General features: G+C 48.4%; 1 protein-coding gene and 1 long non-coding RNA gene across 3 annotated transcripts; one reads left to right on the forward strand and one right to left on the reverse strand.

Moving 5' to 3' along the window:
• Positions 1 to 328: 328 nt before the first annotated feature.
• On the reverse strand, positions 329 to 20,954 carry LOC308574280. Of its 2 annotated transcripts, none has more exons than XR_014002434.1 (4): positions 20,121 to 20,954; positions 12,071 to 12,171; positions 2,323 to 2,549; positions 329 to 652 (listed from the first exon to the last, which is right to left on the reverse strand). It is a non-coding gene; the product is annotated as an uncharacterized lncRNA (long non-coding RNA). The 2 variants fall into 2 exon arrangements; XR_014002435.1 differs by lacking the exon at positions 20,121 to 20,954 and adding an exon at positions 12,372 to 12,614.
• On the forward strand, positions 19,517 to 23,690 carry ZNF703 (zinc finger protein 703). Its single transcript, XM_081171698.1, has 2 exons — positions 19,517 to 20,006; positions 20,965 to 23,690. The coding sequence occupies exons 1-2, from the start codon at positions 19,713 to 19,715 to the stop codon at positions 22,423 to 22,425; spliced, it is 1,755 nt and encodes a 584-aa protein (XP_081027824.1). The 5' UTR covers positions 19,517 to 19,712; the 3' UTR covers positions 22,426 to 23,690.
• Positions 23,691 to 24,852: the final 1,162 nt, after the last annotated feature.

Here is a 24,852-nt window from a genome sequence, read left to right on the forward strand (position 1 = left end):
TGTTTCTTGTTCCTCCCCCTCTAAAACAAGGTGCGTCCTATGGTTGGGTGCATCCTATAGAGCGAAAAATACAGTAATTGAACACGTGATGTAGCACACGCATATCATCTTTGTGAAGGCTCAGCCCCCTCAAATATTTTATTGAGGAAGCCAAACTTATTGATCACTTATTTTTTTAAAAAAAAAATGACTCAAAATAACTTACAGCAATAAATAAATAGTATATACATCACAACCTGCATAAAATAATTCACACATAAATCTAAAACACATTCATGTTTTTTAAAGGAGGGATTAAGGCATCCCACCCACTGAAGGAGGCCAGGAAATAAATCTTTTTGCTTAGTGCTTAGTGCCTTAAGATATGTAACGATGGTGCCAGGCAAGCCTCCCTAGGGAGAGCATTCCACAGTCTGGGAGCCACCACTGAAAAGACCTAATCGCACGTTGTCATCCTCCAGACTTTCCGTGGAGAGAGCATACCGAGAAGAAAGTACTTCTTCACACAGATTGTTGGAATCAGTCTGTCTTGGGAGACTATGGAGTGTGTGCTGGGGAATTTCAGGGCCTGCTGTGGCTGCAGAAACAGGTAACTCTGGGTCTGGAAACCAAGCCTTATGGGGAGTGCTTGAAGGAGCCTGGCACGTTTAGCCTGGGAAACAGGAGAATGAGAGGAGATATGATAGCCATCTGCAAATATCGTATGGCCTTTCACATGGAAGAGGGAACAAGCTTGTTTTCTCCTGCTCCAGAGGGTAGGACTCAAACCAATGGCTTCAAGTTACAAGAAAGGAGATTGTGACTAAACAAACGGAAAAACTTTCTGACAGTAAGAGCTGTTCACCAGTGGAACAGCCTCCCTCAGAAGGTTGTGGACTTTCCTTCCTTGGAGGTTTTTAAGCAGAGGTTGGATGGCCATCTGTCATGGATGCTTTAGCTGAGATTCCTGCACTGAAGGGGGTTGGGCTAGATGACTCCTGGGTCCCTTAGGACTCTACCATTCTATGATTCTATTAACTCATAACTGCTGCTTCCTGTGTTGTTTTTGATACATGAGCAGCAACCAAGTGACCTCTCTGGGGTGCAAGCCTGGCAGTGTGTAAGGAAGTCCTGAGCTGTCCAGACAACAAGACCCCCTCTCAGCCTTGCTGATGTGGTCCATAGGAAAGCAGAGCAATATGTTTCGCACCAGCTCAGCTGCAGGAGTTCCTGGAAGGAGGCATGCAAATGTCATCCAACCATTTTAGGGACCTCACTCTGGATTTGCTCCTTAGCCTTTTCTTCTCCCAAAGGTGTCCCACAAGGCAGCGGGTATGGATCTTTCCTCAGGGTTTGCTCCCAAAGCCTTTCTTTAAAAAGAGTACAGCCGCAAAGCAGTGGAGGTTTAGGATCAGAGTTTGCCTTCTCCTAGGTGGGCTACCTTCCCAGGGTGGTGAGCCCCATCTGCCCCTCATTTTCCTCTACAGTACATGCAAAAACTGCCTTCTTGATCACGGGACCCACTATTGGTCTCATCCACTCCATCCACTGGTGTGCTGGGCCCAGGGGTTAACCCGAGCAACGCGGTCCAGGTCCAGTCCCAAATCCAAGGATTCCACGAAGAGTCAGTCCAACAGGGCCAAGGCAGGAAACCAGGCTAGGTCAGGCACAGGGTAACAGGCAGGTTCCAGCAAGCAGCAATGTTGCTCCCACAACCTGGGTCGGGGTCCGGCAGCCTTTGATCTCTGACGGGGTAACAGCCGGTCCTGATCCCCCGATGACTCACCTCCCTGTCTCGCCCAAAGGCAAGCACTCCTCCTGCGAGTACTCAGGTCTCTCCTTCTCTCAGACCTGAGTCTCTGCAGCTCAGGAGATGCGGGTGGGTTACTAGACCCAGAGGCCACCTCAGCCTCTCCTGACCCAATTGGTAGTGGAGCAGCTGTAAGTGATGGTCCAGCTGGAGGCAACGAGGTCATCCCCGCATCTGGAGCCAGGGCAGGCTCAGGCCCCTGACTCGGGCCAGCTGGTGCTTGTAGCAAGGGAACCTGTGCAGACTAGGGCTCTTCAGAATCAAGCCCCAGACTCGGTTCAGCTGCCGCCTGAGGCAAAGTATCCAGTGCGGACCGAGACTCCTCTGGCTCTGAGTCTGAGCCCGAGTCCCAGGCCATCACACCTGGTGCCTGTAGTGATGACCAACAACTTGATGGACTTTAAAAGGACATTAGACAAGTCCATGGAGGATACAGCTGCCAATGACCACCAGTCATCATGGCTATGTGGTACCTCCAGTACCATTTGCTGGGGGATTATGGGTGTGAGTGTGCTATTGTGCACCCAACCTACTTGTCAGTTTTCCAGACATATCTGACTGGCCGTTCACTGTGAGACCAGAAGGATGAACTGGGTGGGACTTTGGACTGATACAGAAAGCCTCGTTTTATGTTCTTCTGCTTGAACCTGGTAAGTTATGCATACAAAGCACACGCTCCATCACTGACCAATGACCATTTCCTCAGGGAGGAATGGTGAGTGGGTGAGCACAAGGAGCTCGACATCAGCTGCAGTGGAAACTGAAAAGTTGAGAAATGGAACAAAGGGTAAGAATCAGTTTGGGAAGAAGTCTGGAAGAGACTGGGAAACCCTGTCATGAAGCCTTCAGGGGTAGATCCTGAAATATATGGGGTGAACAGGAATGGGGAATGGCACATTATGATGGGCAGTTGGAAAATCATGAGCAGAACTAAGCGGAAAGCATCAGGAGGACCCAGAATAGGAAGTAGCTGATTAAAGGACCAGGAAGTCTCCTGCAGGAAATTTGCAACAGAAATCTCTTCCTTCCTCAATATATGAAGATCAGATTTGAAAGAAAAAAGGATATGCCCTGCCAAAATAAAATACCCTTCTGAACAAAGAGTTTCTTTAAAAGCACAGGTGTGACTTTGACAACAGGATACCATGACGGGCATCTTCTACCATAGTCCCTGCGGAATGTGAAGCATCATCTATTGGTTGCTTCAGACATAGCATTTTGCCCAGGATTTCCCAGACCCACAAGATCAGGCCCTGTTATTCCTCAGTTCCTGTTTTCACCTTTTTCAGTTCTTTTATCGTGCTGCTTGCTTTTATTACAAAGATTCACTAGCTCTATGTTGTTTTTGTACACCAAAGTCTCCGGGATTCTTTGGGGGAAGCCACAACTGCTTAAAGTGGTGTGATACTGCTTTAAATATATACGGCGCATGGAGCCAAAGTGTCCATCATATCCTGGCTTTTCAAAAGGCTTTTTTAAATAAAAAAAATAACTGTTTTAGGATATGTGTAATGAGAAAACATGAGTTTGCCACTGATGATGATAGCTTCCTTCAAAGAGTTAGGGCATTGGCCACCGCAAAAATCACTTGGGGAAGTCAGTGTTACTCCTTTATCCATCATTACTGACATGTTTCCTGTGCTAGTGACTCTGCAGACAGGTCTGTTATTGATGGACCTTTTCCAGTGGTCTCTTGCCATCACTTACAGCCTCTGTGTGCGTGTGTTTTTTCTTTCATTCTTTCAAGTGAAAAAACAAAACAAAACATTGGTTATCATTGGGGTGGGTGGAGAAGCCCTTTTGAAAGCCCATTTTTTGTGTGTGGAATGCCTTTAAACCACTGGAACAAGGCCGGAAATATGTGCAAGGCGTGACGGACACCCTAATCTATGTGTTCAACACGGAAATCTCACCAACATGTAATTACAAGTTGCTGAAAGATCTTAAATGCAGGAGAGGGAGAGAGAAAACAAAGTCCCTCATCGGGCGGAATTGCATTTCAGTGTACGGAGCCCAAATGACTGCATGAAAGTTTGAACACTGGGTAGCCAAAGAGGTCATTTGTTCCACAAAACAGAAAACTTCACCATGTGCAGCTTTCCCCATCCCTGTCCATCACAGGCCTGATGGGATAAACAGTACCAGGTAAAAATTTCCCTTCTGTTTTATGCCTTAAGGTACATGAGGCCTCTTATGCCCTGGAATTTAATAGGAACATAATGGGTAGGAATTATGTCCTCCCAAGCAGCACTCTCCCTACTGGAACTGTTGTCTCTTTCTTTTTATCATTCCTGTTAATACCACCAAAGTTCTGGCTCACATGCCAATCATTATGTCCCCAAAACGGTACCATGCAGAAGAAAGAAAAGGGGTATCAGCAGGCTCAGGAGAACACCAAGGCTTGCAAACACGTGAGAGAGAGAGTGTTTGCGTGTGTGTACACGTGGAGCCTCCTTACATGGGGAAAAGGGAAAGTGGGAAGCAGCAGAATTCAGATCTGGAACTGGGAGCTGCTCAGCCAAGCCTCAAGCCAGATCCAAAGGGCAAAGGGAGGAAGATTGTACTGTCTGCAGGAAGAAGAGGAGGAAGCAGGAAATGCAGGGGAATTTGAGCAAGGGCAGAGGGCAGAAAGGAAGTGAGGGGTTTGTTTGAAGGCACTTTATCACTTCCATGCCCTGCCCCATTTTGTTTTTTTTCCTGGAGCTGGCACTACTTCCCACACCAACATCCTTCCCGTCTCCAAAGGGGTGAGGGCGGTCTGTCAACTTTCCCTTTTCTTGCGAGGAATCCTATTCAGAAAAGGGGAATTTCCCTTAAAAGAGGGGAAATGTTGACAGCTATGGTCTGGAGAGCAGCCACAGTGTGTGGTCCCTCCCACAAGGCCCAAGGCAAGCTTTGCCTCACATGATTCGACAAATAACAACATATTTCACATTACCGCTCCCATCCTCAAGGTCTTTTCTCTGAAGTTAAGTCCTATTGATTTTGGTAGAGCGAACTTTTAAGTAAGCACACTAAAAATTACAGCCTTGTTCTGTTCTCTAGTATATATGGTTCAGCTGTACTTGAAATGTACTTGGGGAAAGTGGCTTTCCTTCAAGGAACCACCAGGGCAAACAGTCGGGTGAGGGGCTGGAGGGGGTGCAGTTCTTGTTGAAGGTGGAAGCAAATGCCCTTGCCATGCCCCAACTCTGGAACCCCTTATAAGGGGAAGAGCCACAGTGGCTTTCCATCCAAGACGACTTCAGGCGTATCACATTAGCCAATGATGCACAAAGGAACTGCTACAGTATTTCCCATGGCAGTGGCAGCTAAAGTCCATTGGGTCTGGTAGGGTGTAAGCCAGGAGGTCAACAGTAGGTGGCGCTAGAGTCAATGGCAGGCAGACCCAGGTACTTCTAGTACTACCCTCCTTCCTGGGCTACACAGAAACTAAGGACAAGGTAGGGGTGCCACCCCCTGGACTAGTTGTAAGGAAGGCTAATTCATGTTGATTATTTTGTATTTAATAACAACAACAAACAATTAGTATCAGTATCAGTATTAGTATTAGTCAGTGCTTTTTTCTAAAAAAAATGTTTAGGGATATTCTCATTTTCCTACTGATATTGAAATACTGCCCCTCAATGAGGCCAACCTTAGATTCACAAAATGTTTAGGGGTATGCGTCCCCCTGCACACACACCCTCGAAAAAAGCACTGGTATTCGTATTTATTACTTACACCCTGCCCATCGGAGTTGGTTGCCCCAGTCACTCTGGGTGGTTTCTGACAGAATATAAGAAACACAGTGAGACATCAAACATTAAAAACTTCCCGATACAGGACTGCTTTCAGATGTCTTCTAAAAGTCAGATAGCTGTTTATTTCCTTGACATCTTATAGGAGGGCATTCCACTACCGAGCAGACCCTCTGCCTGGTCCATTGTAACCTCACTTCTCGCAGGGAGGGAACCACCAGAAAGCCCTCTGAGCTGGACCTCAGTGTCCGGGCTGAGCGATGGGGGTGGAGATGGTCCTTTAGGGCCGAGGCCATTTAGGTCTTTAAAGGACAGCACCAACACATTGAATTGTGCTTGGAAACATACTTGGAGCCAATGTAGATCTTTTATTTTTTAAAAAAAAAATATTATTGGTTTTTCACCTTTTATAAAGACAAAATACACACAGAAAAGACAAAAGACAAAAACATGTATAATTTCAGAAAATCCTACTTTCCTAACCTTGTTCCCTAACTTCCCCCCACCCCCCTTCATGCATCCCAATTCCCAGAATTATGTCAGCAAATTGGTATTTCTCCTCTTAACCATCTTAATATTACCTCTTTTATAAAGAAAAATAGATTTTCCTAAGTTGGACTCAAATTCCCTTCCATCGATTTCCCATTTTGTCTTAGATAAAGGTCATATTAACTAAACCCAAAGGTCTTGAGTGTTTTTAAAATTCTATTCTTCCCTCCGTCCCATCCCCGGTTTTCGTCCCTTCCCCAATACATGTCCAAAAAGCAGTTCTTAGCCTGGGTTCCTCACGTCCGAGGCTTTCAAGTCTCTTTCAGTCCCTCTCCGCCGGTCTTGTTGGTAATCCTTTATGTCGGTCGTCGTATCTCGAAAGAGTTCTATCACCATCAAACCATATTCTCTTCCCACAAGGACATTTGGAAACAGCTGCTGGAAAATTTCCACAAGGCCTGCATCTTCAGAGTCAAAGTCAGAGTGGAGGCCCCAATCATATTTCTTTATTTTAAGTTCCTGTATTCCATAAACTCCCGGGGCCTCCTCCTTCTTCTTTTGCATCTTTCGCAGATTTGTGGTAGATATGATCCAAAAGTCTCCTTGCTTATATTCCACAGATGTCAGCTTCTGGTTGGTACTTTCCAACTTTACTTTCTCTTTTTCTTGTTTAGTCTCTTCCACTTCTTTAGATATCATTTCCAATTCAGCTGTGGATTCTTTCTCATTCAGGTCCTCATTACATTCAGCAGAGCTGCTTGTTCCAGAAGTCAAGGTCATGAGTTGTTTATTCATAGCCAGACTCTGCTCTTGTAAGATTCCCACCAAATGAAACATTCTTTTGATTTCCACTAGTAACTTTCCATCCACAGCCATTGTAATTTCACAGAGTTCCCCCTAGAGGGAATCTGGTTACTTGGTAATCTTTCTCCAACAATCCTCTAACTTATTGTTATTACTTTGTTTCCAACAATTTTAGTTCAGTTGTAACTCATTTTAGTCCAGAGGGATCTTAAATGACAATTTTTCCGCTCTAAACTGTCCGTTTGACAGCTTTGACAGCTGTCAAACTCCGCACCTCTTCCACAAGCTCAAAAACAGGACGCTCCCGGGCCCGGGAGGGGGGGTTGTTTACAACAGAAAGAAAACTTCCAAAACTCCACTCTCCAGCTCAAAATTTCTTTTTGCCAAATCTTGAAAGTTAATATCTTTTTTAACTCACCCCACAAAGGGTAGGCTCTCCAGCTTATTTCTTATATCGTTGCTTTAGATCGTCTGCAAAAGGGGGGGTGCGGACTTCCTTTTAGCACACACCCCGGTCGTCTCAAATTCACGGGATAATATTCTTAAAGTCCAATTCCGTCTTACTCACGGGTTATTCTTTTCAGTCCGAATTTCAAGGAAGGAAGTCAGCGCTCTCCAGTCATGGCTTGCGGCTTCGCTCAACCGAGGTAGCGATCGACTCTCAGCGCCACGCCACCCTCCGTACCCTCTCCGCAGCCTTTAAAAAGGCTCTTCGTGGGTCGGGGGCGCTTAAGGCGCCCACCGAGTCTTCAGTCCGCAGGCTTCAGCGCCTGCGGTTTTTAAGGGTCCCCGCGTCGCCGGCGCGGCAAGACCCGTCCTCAGCTGAGCAGATTCCCTCCGCAGCTCGGAGGGAATCCGCCATTTCCAGATCGCGCCAACCCGGAAGCCGCCAATGTAGATCTTTTAGGACCGGAGTTACACAGTCCTGGTGGTCGCTGCCAGTCATCAGTCTGGATTAGGTAATTGTATTTTCTGAGTCACCTTCAAAGGTAGCCCCATGTAGAGAGCATTGCAGTAGTTCAAGCAGGAGATAAACAGAGCATGTGCCACTCTGGCAAGAGGTTTTTAAATGTTGTAAACTGCCTTGGGAGAAAGGCAGGATATAAACTCAATAAAAAAATAAATAAGTCTTGTGAGGACTATTTGTCTTCACGTGCAAATGGTGTATCAGGAGAAAATGGAAACAAGCAGTTTGAACAATCCAAGTGCACCATTTGTGCACCTTGAGTTTTTTATGTTCAAATTACAGACTTGTGAGATGCAAAGAGTGCTTTTAGCACATGGAAATGGGCTAAGTCCTTCACTGTGCCTTCCCCTATGCATAACAATTTTTCAGAGCTAGAAAATCGGTCATTAAATCACTCTGAAAGATCATGTCTAAGAACCTGGGGTGGGGGAAGGCCTTATGTTCTGTTGAGTTAATGCTGGATTTCATTTGATTTCCATTACCCATTTGTTTGTTTTTCCTTTTAAGTCATATACTCTTTTTAAAGGCACTTTCTATTGTGTTGCCTTTTCTTTCCAAGAAATCACAAAAGTATGCAACAGGAATATGGAAAGCTGTGTCGTTCCAAATCTACATCTTTATTTATCTGACTGACTCTCCAAGGTTTTTGACAGGGTCTTTCCCAAAATCACCTGGAGATGACAAGGATTGAAGCTATTTGTGCTCTGCCACTGAAGTGCAGCCCTTCCCCAGGCACGAGGACTATAAAAAGCTGTCTAGTAGGACTAGGCATCGGACTTCGCATACCCCAACCCAAATAACAAGAGACCAATGAGACTGGTTCGGGGTCAAAACAGGCCATAACTTTATTGAATACGGATGAAAGAGGTTTGGCTTGGGCATGGGGTAATCAAAATACTTCCAGCCCACCTGCCAGAAGTGACGCGTGGTCAATCCAGGTGGGGGCTCCTAAAACTTACATCCAATAGGGTGACCCCCCACAGGGACCGCCATCTGGGGGAGTGCCTTCAGCCCTGCCCCCGCCTGGGCACACAGACATAACCATTCCCCCCAGATCCCTTTCATGGGATACCCCAGAGTTTGGAGGGGCAGGCACAGACTACAACCTCCCCTCCATCCAAAACAAAGGATTGCCCCATTGCCCAACCAGTTGTGATGATTGCTATCCAGTAGGCAAAGCCACCAGGTCAGTGCCAATTAGCCCAGTGGAAAAATTCCTACCCGGCCCCTTGAAGGATGGCAACCACTGTAGCCACAGGAAAGTCACTGACTATCAGCTTAAACCCAGGGTAGGTGGGCAGGGAAACCCGGCGCAGGAACAAACAGGCTGAGCCTGCTGGCTGCTTAAATGGGCAAGGGGCGGATCTGAGGGAAGCCCACCATTGACTGTGTTGGCTCTGCCCCTGGCACAGTCCAAGCCCTGGCCTGCATCCCCATTTGCCAAAGCAGGGAGCAGGCCAGGATACAGTTCCTGATGGGCGGGTGGGGCTTATGCCCTCTCCACCAATCTGGAAGGGCACAGCCGGCTTGAATTCCCTCCTCCATCCTGCAATACCACCGCACGAAAAGGGTGAGCCGGCCTATACGTATATTTCTCTCCATCAGATGCTCTACCAATGAGGTTATTGGATGAATTGCCCATATAGTTAGTGCTGTGCTCAGGATAGCAGAAGCAGAGTGTATGTTTAAAACGAAGGAATCATCAGAAATAATAATTCCCCATAATAGTCTGTTGAACAGCATTCATCATCATCTTTGATCTCCTGATGACAGTTTGTTGCTGCTGAAACTACCTTGATCTGGCAGCTTTCTTGCCAATAAAGTAGCGACAGTCCCTGGTCATTGTTTTACTACCTTTCCTCTTGATTGCCAGCTTTGGACACTCTTATTCATTAAGAAAAATGTCCCTGAGAGCCATCAAAACAAGGGTGCTTTAATTATTCTTATACATTTGGATGCTTTCAGCAAAATAAACTCTCAGATAGTGAAGGGACTTTGGAATAAAGTAGACAGCTAAAATAAACCACATTGGAAGAGCAAGTTGGCTAGAGGAATTTTTGGCAATAGGAAACACACACACGTACACAAAATAGGGTGCAATATCTTAGGAACTCTGACAACCCAGAAACTCCCAAATACATTTCCTGTCTGATATGCCAAATGTCATAAAGCTGCCCCGAAACCCAGTATCCAACCTCTGGCAGTGGCTAGCGCAACTCATGACTGAAGAAATGTGTAATAGCCTAAGATTTAAAACCTTATATCAAACGCTTTCGATTGTTTCCATATTTTATTGTTGAAAGGAGATTGCCAGATGAGCCTTTGATCACATTTGATGAAACTTCTTCATATCCCACTGTGTCAGTTCTGCTATGGTGAAGCATTCTGTTTCAGGAGCCAGAATTTAGGGGAATACATAAAGTCAAGCAGCTACATCTGAACTAGTGCAACAAGACTGTTTACATTTTGTCCACCACCTCTCTAGCATAGGGAGGGTATCATTTGGTGCTTCACTTCAGGCATCAAAATGTCTTGGGCCAGCTCCACCATTCATTTTCTCATTGCTCTGGAATCCTCTTACATCACCAGCTATCATCTCATCCCTGTTCCAGCTGCTGAAGAGACAAGCTGCTTAAACAAAACAAAAAAAACCAAACTGAACAATGAGTTATCTCTTCAGCAGCAAGAACAGAGGCTATGAAAATGACCTGAAAAGATCCTGTGTGATTCCTGCCCATGCACAGAACCCATCTCCTTTGGTCATCCAGCCAGCATGACTTAGAGATGTAGGCATTAGTAGATTCAAAACTTTCCATGCCTCAAGTCCATCTGCAGCTTCCTAGTTACATTATGATACAGAAATGGTACAGAATCATAATCATTGCCGTCTTTGCTCTTGTGAGCTCTAGGTTTTTTGTGGAGCAGGAGGGGACAGGTAAATGGAAGAAATTTGGCTCAGAACACACATTTAAAGGTGAATCCACTGAACTGAGACTTCCTGAGACTTCCTCACACAAGCCAAACTGCAGTCAGTCTCTGAAATTCGTATTCTTGTGAATTCTGCACTACAGTTCTCCAACCGAAACAGGCACTGTCTTGTGAAAATTTGCATATTAGCAGGAATTCACATTAAAATGCTGAAAATGTTCAGTGAGTTAGGTTGGTTGGTTGGCTGGCTGGCTGGCTGGCTAGCTAGCTAGTTAGTTAGTTAGTTAGTTAGTTAGTTAGTTAGTTAGTTAGTTACCGTATTTTTTGCTCTAGAAGACTCACTTTTTCCCTCCTAAAAAGTAAGGGGAAATGTGTGTGCATCTTATGGAGTGAATGCAGGCTGCACAGCTATCCCAGAAGCCAGAACAGCAAGAGGGATTGCTGCTTTCACTGTGCAGCGATCCCTCTTGCTGTTCTGGCTTCTGAGATTCAGAATATTTTTTTTCTTGTTTTCCTCCTCCAAAAACTAGGTGCATATTGTGGTCTGGTGCATCTTATAGAGCGAAAAATACAGTAGTTGGTTAAAAGGCAGAAAAATGATGCAGAAATGTGAAGAACTGAAGCATTGGGAAACTCAGAAACTGGGAGAAACCAAAATGGGGCATGTTCACCCATCCGTACCTGTGAAAGGAGTCATTCACATCTCATTACCTGCCCCACCTTTGTGCATGCATATTTCTTTGTCATTTTCTTCCAACTTGAATTACTCTTAAGCAATTGTTATGTTTTGCTTTGCTGCTGTTTTCCTTCCCTTCCCTTCCCTTCCCTCCCCAGCTTTGTTCTTGCTTCTCTCCTGAACTGGAATGGCTCCCCTTTGAGGAAAACACACACACACACAGCCAACTCCCATCCCTGCCATCACCGCCGTTCGGTTCGAATCAGGCTTGCGGTCAGTTTCAGAGAAAGGTCTCGCAATGAGGTAGAACTGACAGATCCGACAAGCGGAGTGATTGATTGTGGTTGGGAAAGTGGTACTTGAAGCATGCCATGTGACAAGCCTACTTCGCTCAGGGGAGGCCTGCCAAGTCCTCCTTCCCAGAACTCTGAGCACGTGGGTCCCGGCTGTAATGGGCGGCCGTAGATGCTTAATAATAGCAACATTGTTGCAAACTAAAGCATCTGCCAGGATCTAATATGATTAATTATACAGCTTGCTCGCTCGGCTTTTTTTCCTTTTCTTTTCTTCAGGAGGTAGCGGTAACCTAAAACCTGTGTTCTGCGATTTAGGGAAGAAATGGCAAGGCTCTGATTCCTAGGAATGGACGCTCGTAGGTCTGCGATGTGTCTACTCACAGTCAGGAAAGCTCTCCTGGAAGCCTTTTCATCTCCATCCTGCCCAGCCGCTCAGCCAACAATTGCCGTGTGGTGTTCCATTGGCAAATTCCACGCCGTCGCTTAGAAATACATAAAAGGAAGTAGGAAACTGTCAAACAATCTGAGTTATAAATCTGTTAGTGGTGTGGCATGCCAATCAGAGAGGCAGGTTTACTGGGGTTTCAGCGGGTAATTTGTTCCAGATAAGCCATGGGGTTTTTTTAATTTTATTTTTAAATATCGTAGCAATTACATCACCCCAAACATACCATGTACTCACCCTTTCAATTTTCCACCCTACGGACTGACAGACTGTTCAGTCTGTGCTGGCTGATATAATGCTTCCTTTATACATGAGAATTCATCTGACTGAGGCCATGATTCTCCAAACCACGTCCTTCAGGGCAACCTTTGCCAGCCTGGTGCCCTGCAGATGTTTTAGACTACAATTCCCATCGGCCCCGGCCAACACGACCATGCTGCTGGAGCTGATGGGAGCTATAGTCCAAGAACATCTGCAGGGCATCAAGTTGGCAAAGTCTGCTTCAGAATAATCACGCAGAACACACTGAACTGAACATGGAGAGAAAGGCCTGAGGGCTGGACTCAAGGACTTCAAGCCCACAGAAATTCAACCAGTGAATTTGTTCCCAAATATAAAATTGCAGAAGCCTCCCTTGGGGGAAACAGGCTAACCATAATTGAAAATAATATATTGCTTTGCACACCTCAATTATCTGACTGCTGAGATTCCAGCACTTACTTTGGGATTTGGTTTCCTTGGAATTGGGTTACTGGAGACTGATTGGTGTTTTGTAATATAAGATTTATTTACACATATATGCCAAAGGAACTTCAGAGGATGAATACAATGTGAAACAGCAGAATTATAATTCAACAAGAAGTTTGATGTCATCACTTGTGGGTTACATTGAGACATGTTTCACGTAGCTCACCAATGCCAGAATATTTGTGCTATCTAGGACTGTTTCTTGCAAACTGTTCTCTGCCAAACTACAAGTACTGATAAAATCATCCCAGCAGTTATCACCAGCCTGCTACTGCGTAAGGATAAAGGTATACTTAAAGGTACAGTGGTGCCCCGCAAGGCGAATGCCTCGCAAGACGGAAAACTCGCTAGACGAAAGAGTTTTCCGTTTTGGAGGTGCTTCGCAAAACGAATTTCCTATGGGCTTGCTTCGCAAGACGACAATGTCTTGCGAGTTCCTGCTGGTTTTTTCCCCTTCCCCCCCCCCTTTTCTAAGCCGCTAAGCCGCTTATCAGCTGATCCGATCTGCAGATAAGCCGCTAAAAGCCACTAAAAGCCGCTAATAGCGCTAATCCGCTAATCCGTCAATGGGCTTGCTTCGCAAGACGAAAAAACCGCTAGACGAAGAGAATCACAGAACGGATTCTTTTCGTCTTGCGAGGCACCACTGTATGTCTCATTGCCATTCAACTCCAGCTTTACCATTTATATTCTTATATATCTGCCAAGTAAGATATATTGCACCACTGGAGGCCACCTTTTAATTCTCATTGTCAGCTTGAATTGAATTTCAGGTACCGCTAGGTGTACCCAATGCTAGTTCAACTCAGAGTGGAGCCATTGAAGTCAATGGACATGGCTGATTCAGGTTCAATAGTTCCAACGGGTCTACTTTAAGAACTTAGTTGGCGACAACTAATATATCCCCGCGGCGGGGTGCGCTCCCGTTGTTTGGTCCCAGCGCCTGCCAACCCAGCAGTTCGAAAGCACCCCCGGGTGCAAGTAGATAAATAGGGACCGCTTACCAGCGGGAAGGTAAACAGCATTCCGTGTGCTGCGCTGGCTCGCCAGATGCAGCTTGTCACGCTGGCCACGTGACCCGGAAGTGTCTGCGGACAGCGCTGGCTCCCGGCCTATAGAGTGAGATGAGCGCACAACCCTAGAGTCTGTCAAGACTGGCCCATACGGGCAGGGGTACCTTTACCTTTACCTTTAATATAACCACATGTGTCCAGATTCCTTCCTCCCCCCCCCCCTTATTTTCCCATCCATCCATTTAGATTGATAGAAACCTTTGGAGATAGGAACTTGCCCATCTTTCCAACTCCATAGAGCACCCCGTAAGTTGATGGCATCATATGTCATGATAATCAGGGCCGGCCCTACTGTTTGACTGTAATGGTAGGGGTTGGCCATGATTGGCCCATGAGGTGGACATCTTGATTACTGGATGCTGGGGGTTCTGTATGCCATGCAGCTTGTTGCCCTCTGTTGTGGTGCAGGATTCTGTCCTGTCACCAATAATGACGCCTGGTCGGCTTCTGTATGAGGAATCAGAGAATTGTAGAATTGTAGAGTTGGAAGGGGACCAAAGGCCATCTATTCAAAACCCCTGGAATGCAGGAATCTCAGCTAAAGCATCCATGACAGATGGCCATCCACACTCTGCTTAAAAACCTTCAATGAAAGAGAGTCCACAACCTCCCGAGGGAGACTGTTCCACTGTCGAACATCTCTCACTGTCAGAAAGTTCTTCCTGATGTTTCGTCAGAATCTCCTTTTTATCTGGAAGCCATTGGTTCCCTCTTCCATGTGACAGCCCTTTAGATATTTGAAGATGGCTACTGTATCTCCTCTCAGTCTCCTCTTTCCAGGCACCATGGCACCATCTTGTTGTTTGCTTCAGGCAGCCAATGGCCAGCTCTCAATACAACCACAACATTCATCCCCATCAAGTAGCAAATTCAAATGCTGTGTAGACAAGATTGGGGATAATACAGGGCCACAGAAAAGCAAGGGAGATGTCGCCCAAGGGGGGACTATTCATGCTTAGTGGTCACAGAACACTGAGTGTCAGCTGGGAACAAAAAATGAAAATGTGGACAAAGAAATAGAATAGAACAACTTGCAAGGAGGTGTGGCTGGTTGTTGTGAATGGCTGATAGGAGCACTACTGTTAGGAAGTAAGCATATTCTGCAGCATTTTCTTGCAGGATTCACTTATAATAACACAGTTTCCCATAAGAAACCCTGCAGCTATGGTCCTACTGTATAATATCCATGAACACAACAGGGTTGTAGCCACAAACTCCTACTCAGAGGAGACCCATTAAAATTGGTGGGTCCAAGTTAAGACCTCTTAATTTCAACAGGTCTACTTTGAGTACGACTAGCATTGGTTACAGCTCATCATTTGGGGGTGGGGGTTAGTTTGCTAAAGCCACTTAGCTATGCCTAGCCATGTGAGTGCTCTAACTCATATCAGGCACATGCTGAAATCTTAGCTCCACGGCCACTTGACTCAGCTGTGACTTTGAAGGAATTGCTAAGCTTGTGTCTGGACACATACCTGAGAAGCATTTGCAACTCAGACATCTCACAGTGGCTTTGTGGTGTCAGCCATCACTTTGAAATGATTGTGTGTGAACCTGCCTTTGGAGACGTCCCAGCCGCCTAGATTTATGGCAATATTCTCTGCTGCTCTGGGTGCCATTCATGCCTGCTTTCCACTTGTCGGCAACACTCATCAATCTACCTGACCGCTACTTGATTCTATCTCTGCACTGAATTATTCTCCGACAACTTGTGATTGCTTTTCTCCCCACAGCCCTGAAGTATTGCATGCTAGATGGTAAGAACTTGGTAGTATTCATGGCCACCTAAAGTGAATTTTCATTTCCTTGGAAATTCTCTGGTCTCATCAGCACTGTAAAGTCCTACCTCCCATTCCATGGTTTCCTTTCGAAGACAAGCTTGCAGTCTGGTGTACCGAAAGGTAGCTCCTGCATTGGTTATGTGCAATTTTAGTCCTACTCAGAGTAGACCCATTGAAATGACTGGACATAAGCCAAGTAGGATTTTGCTGGATACACGCCAGTTAGTCATGAAAAGAGCCTTCCATTGGCTGCAACTGAAAATTGTTTCCAAGCCTAATTACTGTGGGTGGAGCGATTTGTGTTTATTGCACGGCACTGCCCATTCGCTGTAAACTTTACAAAGGTCACCCCACCCTCCCATGGAGAGTCTAGGTAGCTGCAAATCTACCCCATAGCAGGGGCCATAGCTGTCTCTACAGCCACATTTCCCAAAGTTGGAAAAGAGCCTTCTGGAAAAAGCCCAATCAGTTCCAAAGAAAGACAAGAGCTCGCATCTGCTGACTCCTTTCCCCATAAAAGGGGAAGTATTTGCCAATGTCTCCAATAGACCAGGGATTCCTGTTTTGTCCTAATAATGGTGGAACCCAGTGAGACCCAATTTTCAGGAGTGTTTTTTTAATTTGTCTGAATTTCTCATCTTTGGTTGTTGTTGTTATGAGTGGGGAGGCCAAAGGGGGAGTGGGCAACCATTTCCGCAGACCCCTGCAACCTAGCATTGAGTCTGCTTATGCATCATTAACACACGAACAAAGGAGGGCACAGCTTTGCACAAAATCTGCATATGCTACTTTATACACCTAGATGCAAATCCGGAAAGAATTACTCAAACAGAAATAGAAATATGTGTCCCCATAGTGGGGTAGACTCTGGCCAGGCCATTTTATTTTTATTTATTAGATTTACATATGGCGCCTTCTTCATAAGATATCAGGGCAGTTCACAGAATAAAATATAGGATAAAAACAAGTTAATAATTAAAACAAAACAGAAAATGCAGACGCATTTAAAAGGCTGTAGAATATTACAGAATATCCACAGCATAGATTTGAAGCACATTGCGTCCATCATCTAATCCTGGGAACTATAGTTTACTCTCACAGAGCTACAATTCCCAGCACCCTTAACAAATGACAGTTCCCCATGCTTTATAATGTGCTCAGAATTTATGAGACTGAGTGCCACCCAGATGACCTACTGTATGTGCCTGCTCAGTCTGCATTTCAAGTGCTAATCCTTGATGGGCAATTTCACAGCCCCTGCTCTAATTTCTCATGGCTCCTTCCATTTAAACTGGGCTTGGACCAGACAGCCTTCCAAATGGAGGATGCCATTTGAGGACTGCCCTTTGTAAAACAGGACACTTGGCCACATAGGTACCAACTCCCTAGAGCCCTGGGTACCCAAATACCCACAAAATTCCCCATGAAGGGGCTGGGCACCCACAAATTTTGGTGCCAGGGCCATGCATGGTAGCCACAGCCCCGTGGGACCAAGCTGACACTCTTGCTTGGCTGCCACAGAAGGCAAAAAGGGGGGAGTGGGTTAAAAAACAAACAAATCAAGGGACCTGAGCTGAAGTTTGAAGGTCTGACCAGTGAGACTTTCTTACAAGTAAATATGTGGTAGCTCAGAGGCACAACATCTGCTTTTCCTTTATGTCCATCGATTTCATTTAATAAGTTTTATATACCACTCGACTGTAAACAAAAACCCTCAAATCCGTTTACAAAACTAAAAAATAAAATTATCAATTTAAAAAACCAAGTTTTTCAAAAAAAAATTCCATACGGTTAAAAACAACAGTAGCAAGAAAGAAATACAACACAGGTGACTTCTATCTACATGTCTGGATAGGCTTGAGCAAAAACAAAAAGGTGCTGCCTGGTGTCAATAAGGCAGGGGGTTCCAAAGGGTAGGTGCATGCAGAAAGCTCCAGGTTCAATCTTCAACTTTTCCAGCAAGGGCTGAGAATGCCCCCTGCCTGAAACTCTGCACAGCTGCTGCTGCTGTCCATCAGTGTGGACAGTGGAGGGCTAGATGGACCAATGGTCTGGCTAGGGCCCAGGGGTCAGCAAACTTATTCAGCAGGGGGCCGGTCCACTGTCTCTCAGACCTTGTGGGAGGCCGGACTATATCTTTTTTTGGGGGGGTATGAATGAATTCCTATGCCCCACAAATAACCCAGAGAAGCATTTTAAATAAAAGGACACATTCTACTCATGTACAAACACGCTGATTCCCAGACCGTCCACAGGCAGGATTTAGAGGGCGATTGGGCCAGATCCAGCTTAGTTTGCCTACCCATGGGATAGGAAGAAGGCAGCCTCCTGTGTTCCTGTGCCTAGGATGGCCCCATAATGCAGAGACCACAGTGGCTGATTCTAAAGGCCCTCTAGTGAGTCCATATTATGGGATGGGCCCGAGAACAAGTGGCTGGAAGGCTACTGTTGCAAGCAGGCCTTGCTTGAGGGTTTCCCAAGAGGACAGGGTGCTGGTCTGATCCTTCAGGGCTCAGTCTTTTTATGTTCTTAATTTTGAAGCTCACCATTCCACATTCTTAGCTATTTTACCAACAGACTGGCTTCGGAAGAGCATATTTTAGACCCGTGACCTTTCATTTCTTTTCTTTTCTTTTTTTCATGCGGTGCTTATCTCCTGCTTTTCCTCCTGGAAGGAAGCCCAAAACAACCACAGTGCCAGCAAAACAAACAGAGAGCAACTCAATAAACACAACATCCGGTTGCCTCCAATGCTAGCGCTACTCAGAGTGGACCCCTTGAAGTTAATGGACCTGACTAACTGAGGTTCATTAACCTCAATGGGTCTACTCTGAGCTTAGTTGGAAACAACCCATAGAAAGGATGTGCTGGAAAAGGCTTGCAAGGCTTTTTAGGAAGAACATTAGGAAGAACTTCCTGACAGTAAGAGCTGTTCGACAGTGGAATTTGCTGCCAAGGAGTGTGGTGGAGTCTCCTTCTTTGGAGGTCTTTAAGCAGAGGCTTGACAACCATATGTCAGGAGTGCTCTGATGGTGTTTCCTGCTTGGCAGGGGGTTGGACTCGATGGCCCTTGTGGTCTCTTCCAACTCTATGATTCTATGATTCTATGATTCTACTTCTGGCACACGACTTCCCCCAAAAGTGTCCTGGGAACCACAGTTTACCCCTAGCAGAATTACAATTCCCAGCACCCAGCACAAAACTACAGTTCCCAGGATACTTCGGGGGAAGCCATGTACTTTCAGTGCACAGAGCGTAGGCAGCTCATTAATGTACTGTACTGTAAGTGCCTTCCCCGCACCCGCTTCTCCAGTGACGAAAGAATATTACATGTTTTTTGTTCTTCCTGAATTCCCGCCTCCTTTAAAAAAGAAAGAAGGAAAAGCTTAAAAGTCTTTGCTGCTCAGTTAAGTGAAGAAAGGTGAGTGCAATGTTTTCCATAGGCACACACCCTTTTCCCCACTGCCTTTCTCCCTACCCCCCTTTTGAAAGTGTGGGGGGGAGCCAGCCTCGCCCCTGGGTGCAATCCGGCGAGGGCGAGGGCGCAGCGCCCTTTCGCAAACGCAGCTCCTCGGCAATCCGCGAGGTGCCAAAACGCGAGAGCGCGCGAGATCCCTTTAAGCCCCACATCTTCCCACTAGGCTAAGCTCCCCCCACCAGCCGATCGCCCCTCCCCGAGCTCCTTGGCACGTCCCCGATTGGTGGGCAGGGCCGGTGCCTTTGAAGTGTGCTGCAAGATCGGAGCTATTTGACGTGCGGCTCCGGGAACGGGAAGGGCTTTTTTCCCCAAAAGAGGTTTTTATTATTTTTATTATTATTATTCTTCCATTAAAGTCTCGCTGGGGCCGGTGCGCTCGTCTTTGCCGCCGCTCCTGCCAGGCGCCCGGGCTTGGGCGCTGCGGAGCTCGCCTCTCCTGCCGCTCCCTCCCCCTCCCCAGCCCGGCCCGACCCCACCCCCGCCCGGCCCGCTCCCCCAAATGAGCGCTGGCTCGCCCGCTGGATCTAACGCAAGGACATCGCCCACCAGCAGCGGAGGGAAGAGCGCGGCCGCCGCCGTAGCAGCCGCCGCCGCCGCCACCTTCTCGTCCTCTCCAGCCCAGGCTCCGGGAGCCGCGTGCCCGGCGCTCTCGCACCTGTCCCCGGAGGACCCCCTGCGCCAGGCGAACCGGCTTCCCATCAGGGTGCTGAAGATGCTGAGCGCCCACAGCGGACACCTCTTGCACCCGGAATACCTGCAGCCCCTCTCCTCCACGCCCGTCAGCCCCATCGAGGTCAGTGCCAGCCAGCTCTTTCCTGCTTTCGCTTCTCCCTCTCCGCACACGCCGCTCCCCCGACGGCGAATTGGGCGACGGGAGGGTCCCCCGGCACCTCCGGGCGCTTCTCACCTGCGTCCCTCCAGAGCTGCGCCCCGCTTCCCTCGCGTCGGTCCGCGGTCCCTTGGGGAGCCCCACCCTGATCTCTCGCCCTGGCTTGGACTAGAAGTCCGTCTGTTCTCTCTGTCTCTCTCTGAATTTGTGGAGCCGGACGGGAGAAAATCCTCGCCCGGACTTTCCTTTTAAATAGAGTCCCAAGCAAAGAGAGTTGTTTGAGTTCTGTGATTTTAACACAAATTCCGACGGCGGAGGAATCGCTTGTTCGTTCCTCGATCTCCCGGGCCGAACTTTGCGAGGCAAGGTTCGTGGGCGATCGTTGCGCGCGCCCGGAGCCTTTGTGGATCAAAGGCGGGTGATCGCGGGATCCATCGGGGTGGGAAGGAGCGGGGTTGGTGGGGTGGGGGGGGGGATAGGCAGCGGGTGTGAATCGCCGAGGCTGCTTGTCTCTCGGTTCCTGGGAGAATCTTTCACCCGGGTTCGGACCCTCCATGAGCCGAGCGCCCGTCTGGAGAGTGAACCAACCCGGGCCGGATCTGCTCGTCTGTGGGGTTTGCAGGAGGGGAAACTTCCGTCCGGTTCCGCCGGAGGGAATTTCCGTAAGGGTGGCGCTCCTAAAAAGAAGGGGGGTAGCCTAAAATAGTAGGGGAGTCGGGGCAGGAGTGTTTTTGCAACTAGGGCCGGGAAGGGGGCACCGTTTGCGGGATCTCCGCGGTGCGCCCCGGGGGCCTTTCCGAGTCGTTGCCTGTCCTTTGGGTGGGTGTTGTATTGGGGGTGGGGGCGCAGTTCCTCCCGACGCGCCCAGCTCTGCGTGGTCTAACCAGCCTCTCTGTCTCCCTCCTTGCCTTGCCTTCCCCAGCTGGACGCCAAGAAGAGCCCTCTGGCGCTGCTGGCGCAAACCTGCTCGCAGATCGGCAAGCCGGACCCTCCGCCCGCCTCCAAACTCAACTCCGGCGCTTCGGCCGGGCTCTCCGGGCCGGACAAGGAGTCCGGGAGCCGCGGCGGCGCCCTCAAGCAGCTTGGCGAGCCGCCGACCGAGGACAAGTCCAGCTTCAAGCCTTATTCCAAAGGCGGCGGAGGCGGCGATCTGCGTAAGGAGGGCGGCGGCGGCGGCGGGCAGCCGAACCAGGCCGGGCCGGGCGCGGAGAAGACGGGCTTCCGCGTGCCCAGCGCCGCCTGCCCTCCTTTCCCTCCGCACGGAGCAGCCGCCGCCACCGCCTCGTCCTCTTCCACCTCCTCCTCCCCCGGCGGCTCGAGGGGCAGCTCTCCGCAGCACGCGGATTGCAAAGGCGCCGACGACAAGAAGGAGATGGATATGTCCGCCAAGGCCAGCCCCGACGGCGCGCAAGGAGCCGGCGGCAGTAGCAGCCGCGCGGGCAGCGGCGCAGGCAGCGCGGAGCCCGGAGCTCATACCGAGGCCGCTTCCGGGCGCAAGTCGGAGCCTCCGGCCCTGAGCGCGGGCCACGTGGCTCCGGTGTCCCCATACAAGCCGGGACACTCGGTCTTTCCTTTGCCGCCCTCCAGCATCGGCTACCACGGCTCCATCGTCGGGGCCTATGCTGGCTACCCGTCCCAGTTTGTGCCCAGCTTGGACCCTACCAAGCCCAGCCTGGTGAGCAGCCAGTTGCCTGGTGCCTTGGGGTTACCGGGCAAGCCCCCCAGCTCCAGCCCTCTGACGGGGGCCTCTCCCCCTTCCTTCATGCAAGGATTATGCCGCGACCCCTATTGCCTGAGCTACCACAGCGCCTCGCATTTGGGCACTAGCAACTGCTCCAGCTGCGTGCACGACCCGGGCAGCCTGAAAAGCGGATATCCCTTGGTGTACCCCACACACCCTCTGCACACCACCCTCTCCAGCGCCACACCCAGCCTGCCGGGCCACCCGCTCTACACGTACGGCTTCATGCTCCAGAACGACGCCCTTCCCCACATATGCAACTGGGTGTCTGCCAGCGGACCCTGCGACAAGAGGTTTGCCACCTCGGAGGAACTGCTGGCCCACTTACGGACCCACACGACACTGCCAGGGGCAGAAAAACTCCTGGCTGGCTACCCTACCTCTGGGCTGGGGTCCGCGGCATCTTGCCACCTGCATCTCCCACCCACCGGCCCCGGGAGCCCCAGCTCCTTGCCAGGATCGCTGTCTTTGAGAAGCCCGCACACTTTGGGACTAAACCGGTACCACCCTTACGGCAAGAGCCACTTGCCCACGGCCGGGGCGTTGCCTGTGCCCTCTTTGCCCGCAGCTGGACCTTACTACTCTCCATATGCCCTTTATGGCCAAAGACTAACCTCAGCCTCTGCACTTGGATATCAGTAACTATAGTTTCCCGGTGTCTGCCGCCTCTCCCTCTTCTTTTCCTGCCCTCGTCCTGGGACTATGTATTTATTTACTGTATGTTAGCTTAACGCTGGGAATTATAAGTGCATTAATACACCAATGAATCAATGGTATGCAAAAAGTCTGTGTCCCCCCTCCCCAAAAAATAATATTGATTATAACAGTACCCAACCTAAATCTTTCTCTCTCTCTCTTTTTGCTTGTGTGGGGGCTCTTAATTGTGTTTTCTTTTATCTTTCTTTTAACCCCCTATAATTTTCATTTTTTAAAAAAATCTCTTGATCCCCCATAAACCATTTGCATGATTCTCAACAAAATGCATCCCTCCCTCCTTTGTTTCCCCTCTTTTCTTTTTTTAAAGAAAATAGTTTTCCCCCCCCCTTTTGTACAGTTATCAGAAATGTAATTATATTTTTTTTTTGTCCTTTTGTGTATTGTGTTCTAAGGAAAGGGGCGGCGGGAGGTCAGCTGGGAGATGTTCTGTGGCTTTGTTCTAGCTGCAGGATGCCAAGAGCATCACTTGCCATGCGGTGGTGAGATGCACTTTGCTGGTGGGTTGTAAGCAAGGAAGGACCCCAGTCTCTGCCGCCGGCTTTGGTTCTGAGGACTACTCCATCTTAAGTCGGGTGCCCTCTCTCTTCTCCATAAAGTCAGGTGCTCTGAGCTTTGAGAGTTGGCGGCTGCCCTGTATGGAGAGGCAAGGGCTGATGTGCCAGTTATCCTGGTGCTTGGATGTTGCTGATACTTGAAGCCCAGAAAGAGTGCTGAGCAAGTTGATCCATCACAGGGACACCTACCACAATTTTTTTGAGGTGGCTCTTTTGTTTATTTTGGTGTTTTGTTTTGTTTTAAAGACCTGGATTTAAATAAAATTGGCAAGCACCCTCGAGGGACTGGAACTGAAGACCTTTTTTCCCCCCAACATGCACCAAATGAAGAACTCAAAATAACTTTTGCTTAGCCTAGTTCAAGCTGGATCCTTATAAAGAGTCCGGCTAGCCCCAAGGGGCCGGTTGCACCCTCAACTGCAGGCTCAAATCTACATACCAAAAAAAAACCATTCAATCCTCCCTAATCCCCCAATTTATCTTGACCTATGGGAATGGAACTGTCTTTAGGTTGTGGAGCCCCACCCCACCCCATCCCCAGTCTTAACGCAGCGCGGAAGGCTGCGGATCATTTTGGGTGATAAGAGCTCCATCCTGGTAAGTCTTATTTTGTTAATAAATGAATACTTGGCTATATCTACCCTGTAGTTTGTGCTGTCTTGCATTCTCCCTTCGGCTGCCTGTGTGTTGTGCGCATTCTTTCCGTATGAACCACAGCACCAAAACAAAATTGGGGGGGTGTGAAACTCCTCTAGTGAATGACCTATGGCCTTTTTAGGACACATTAAAGATTAGCAAGAATATGAAGGTGAGGGTTTAGTTTGGGGATTTAGCTCAGTGGTAAGAGCATCGGTCTTGCATGCAAGCGGTCCCTGGTTCAAATCCTGGCATCTCAAGGTAGGACAGGACAGATCCCCTGTGTGACACCCTGGAGAGCCACAGCCATGTCACTGGAGACGATACTGATTTGGAAGGATCAAAGGTCTGCTCAGAACAAAGCAGCTACCCATGCTCCTAATTTCCAAGGCATTAGCAGCTGAAGGTTTTTCTTTCTCGTGCAGGAGGAGGCATTCTTGTTCTCTGCCTCCCCAGGTAGGAACAATGAGGTGGTATAGTCCTGAATTTGTAGGGTAGACTGTATCCTTTCAGGCTGCAAGGGGTCACCTTTTTCACTTCAAAAAATAACCTGCCAGCAAGCGGCACAATAGGCACCAGTCTGAGCTCGCTTCTTTCTCCTTAATATGCCAGCATTTGCAGCAGCAGCATCTTTTCCCCCCGGGAGCGTCACCTCCGCACACCTGTCACCTGTTCCTTACGGCCCTTTCTGCCACTTGATTCTGCTGCATGTATAGCCTGCTTCAGCTTCCCTCCGAAGTGTTTCCTCAAGACGCACTGCCTCCGCGAATGAGTCCCCGTTATAGGAAATCTGCAAACTGAAGGACTGTGTCAGGAGTCTTCACAAAAAGCAAAGCGGAGGAGTCAGCGGCGTAATTTTCTAGCCTGCCTGGGAGAAGGATCACCGAAAGGCTGCAGCGCCATCTAGTGGTAGAGAAAAATCCAGCTGATTGTGTGTCTTGGTACGAACGCCGGTTACGATTACTTTCCCTTGCAAATCTGCCGAAAGATGCAAAACACGAGGGGCAATTGCCTCGCGCTATCATCTGATTTTACTCAAATTCCCAGAAGGTCTTCCATCGCTCAGCCTCTCGGGATACATGGCACTAAGCCAGGTGGCCTTTCAAACTTGGGGGTGGCTCTCCCCCCCCCCAATTTCTCCTTTTACAAAACAGTGCTGCAT

Source organism: Podarcis bocagei, assembly GCF_964188305.1.
Source record: "Podarcis bocagei genome assembly, chromosome: 15".
NCBI lineage: Eukaryota > Metazoa > Chordata > Lepidosauria > Squamata > Lacertidae > Podarcis > Podarcis bocagei.

Coding starts and splice junctions, on each gene's coding strand:
- ZNF703 (XM_081171698.1), top strand. CDS start 19,713: ATGAGCGCTGGCTCGCCCGCTGGATCTAACGCAAGGACATCGCCCACC. Junction 20,007..20,964: donor CGCCCGTCAGCCCCATCGAG/GTCAGTGCCAGC, acceptor TGCCTTCCCCAG/CTGGACGCCAAGAAGAGCCC.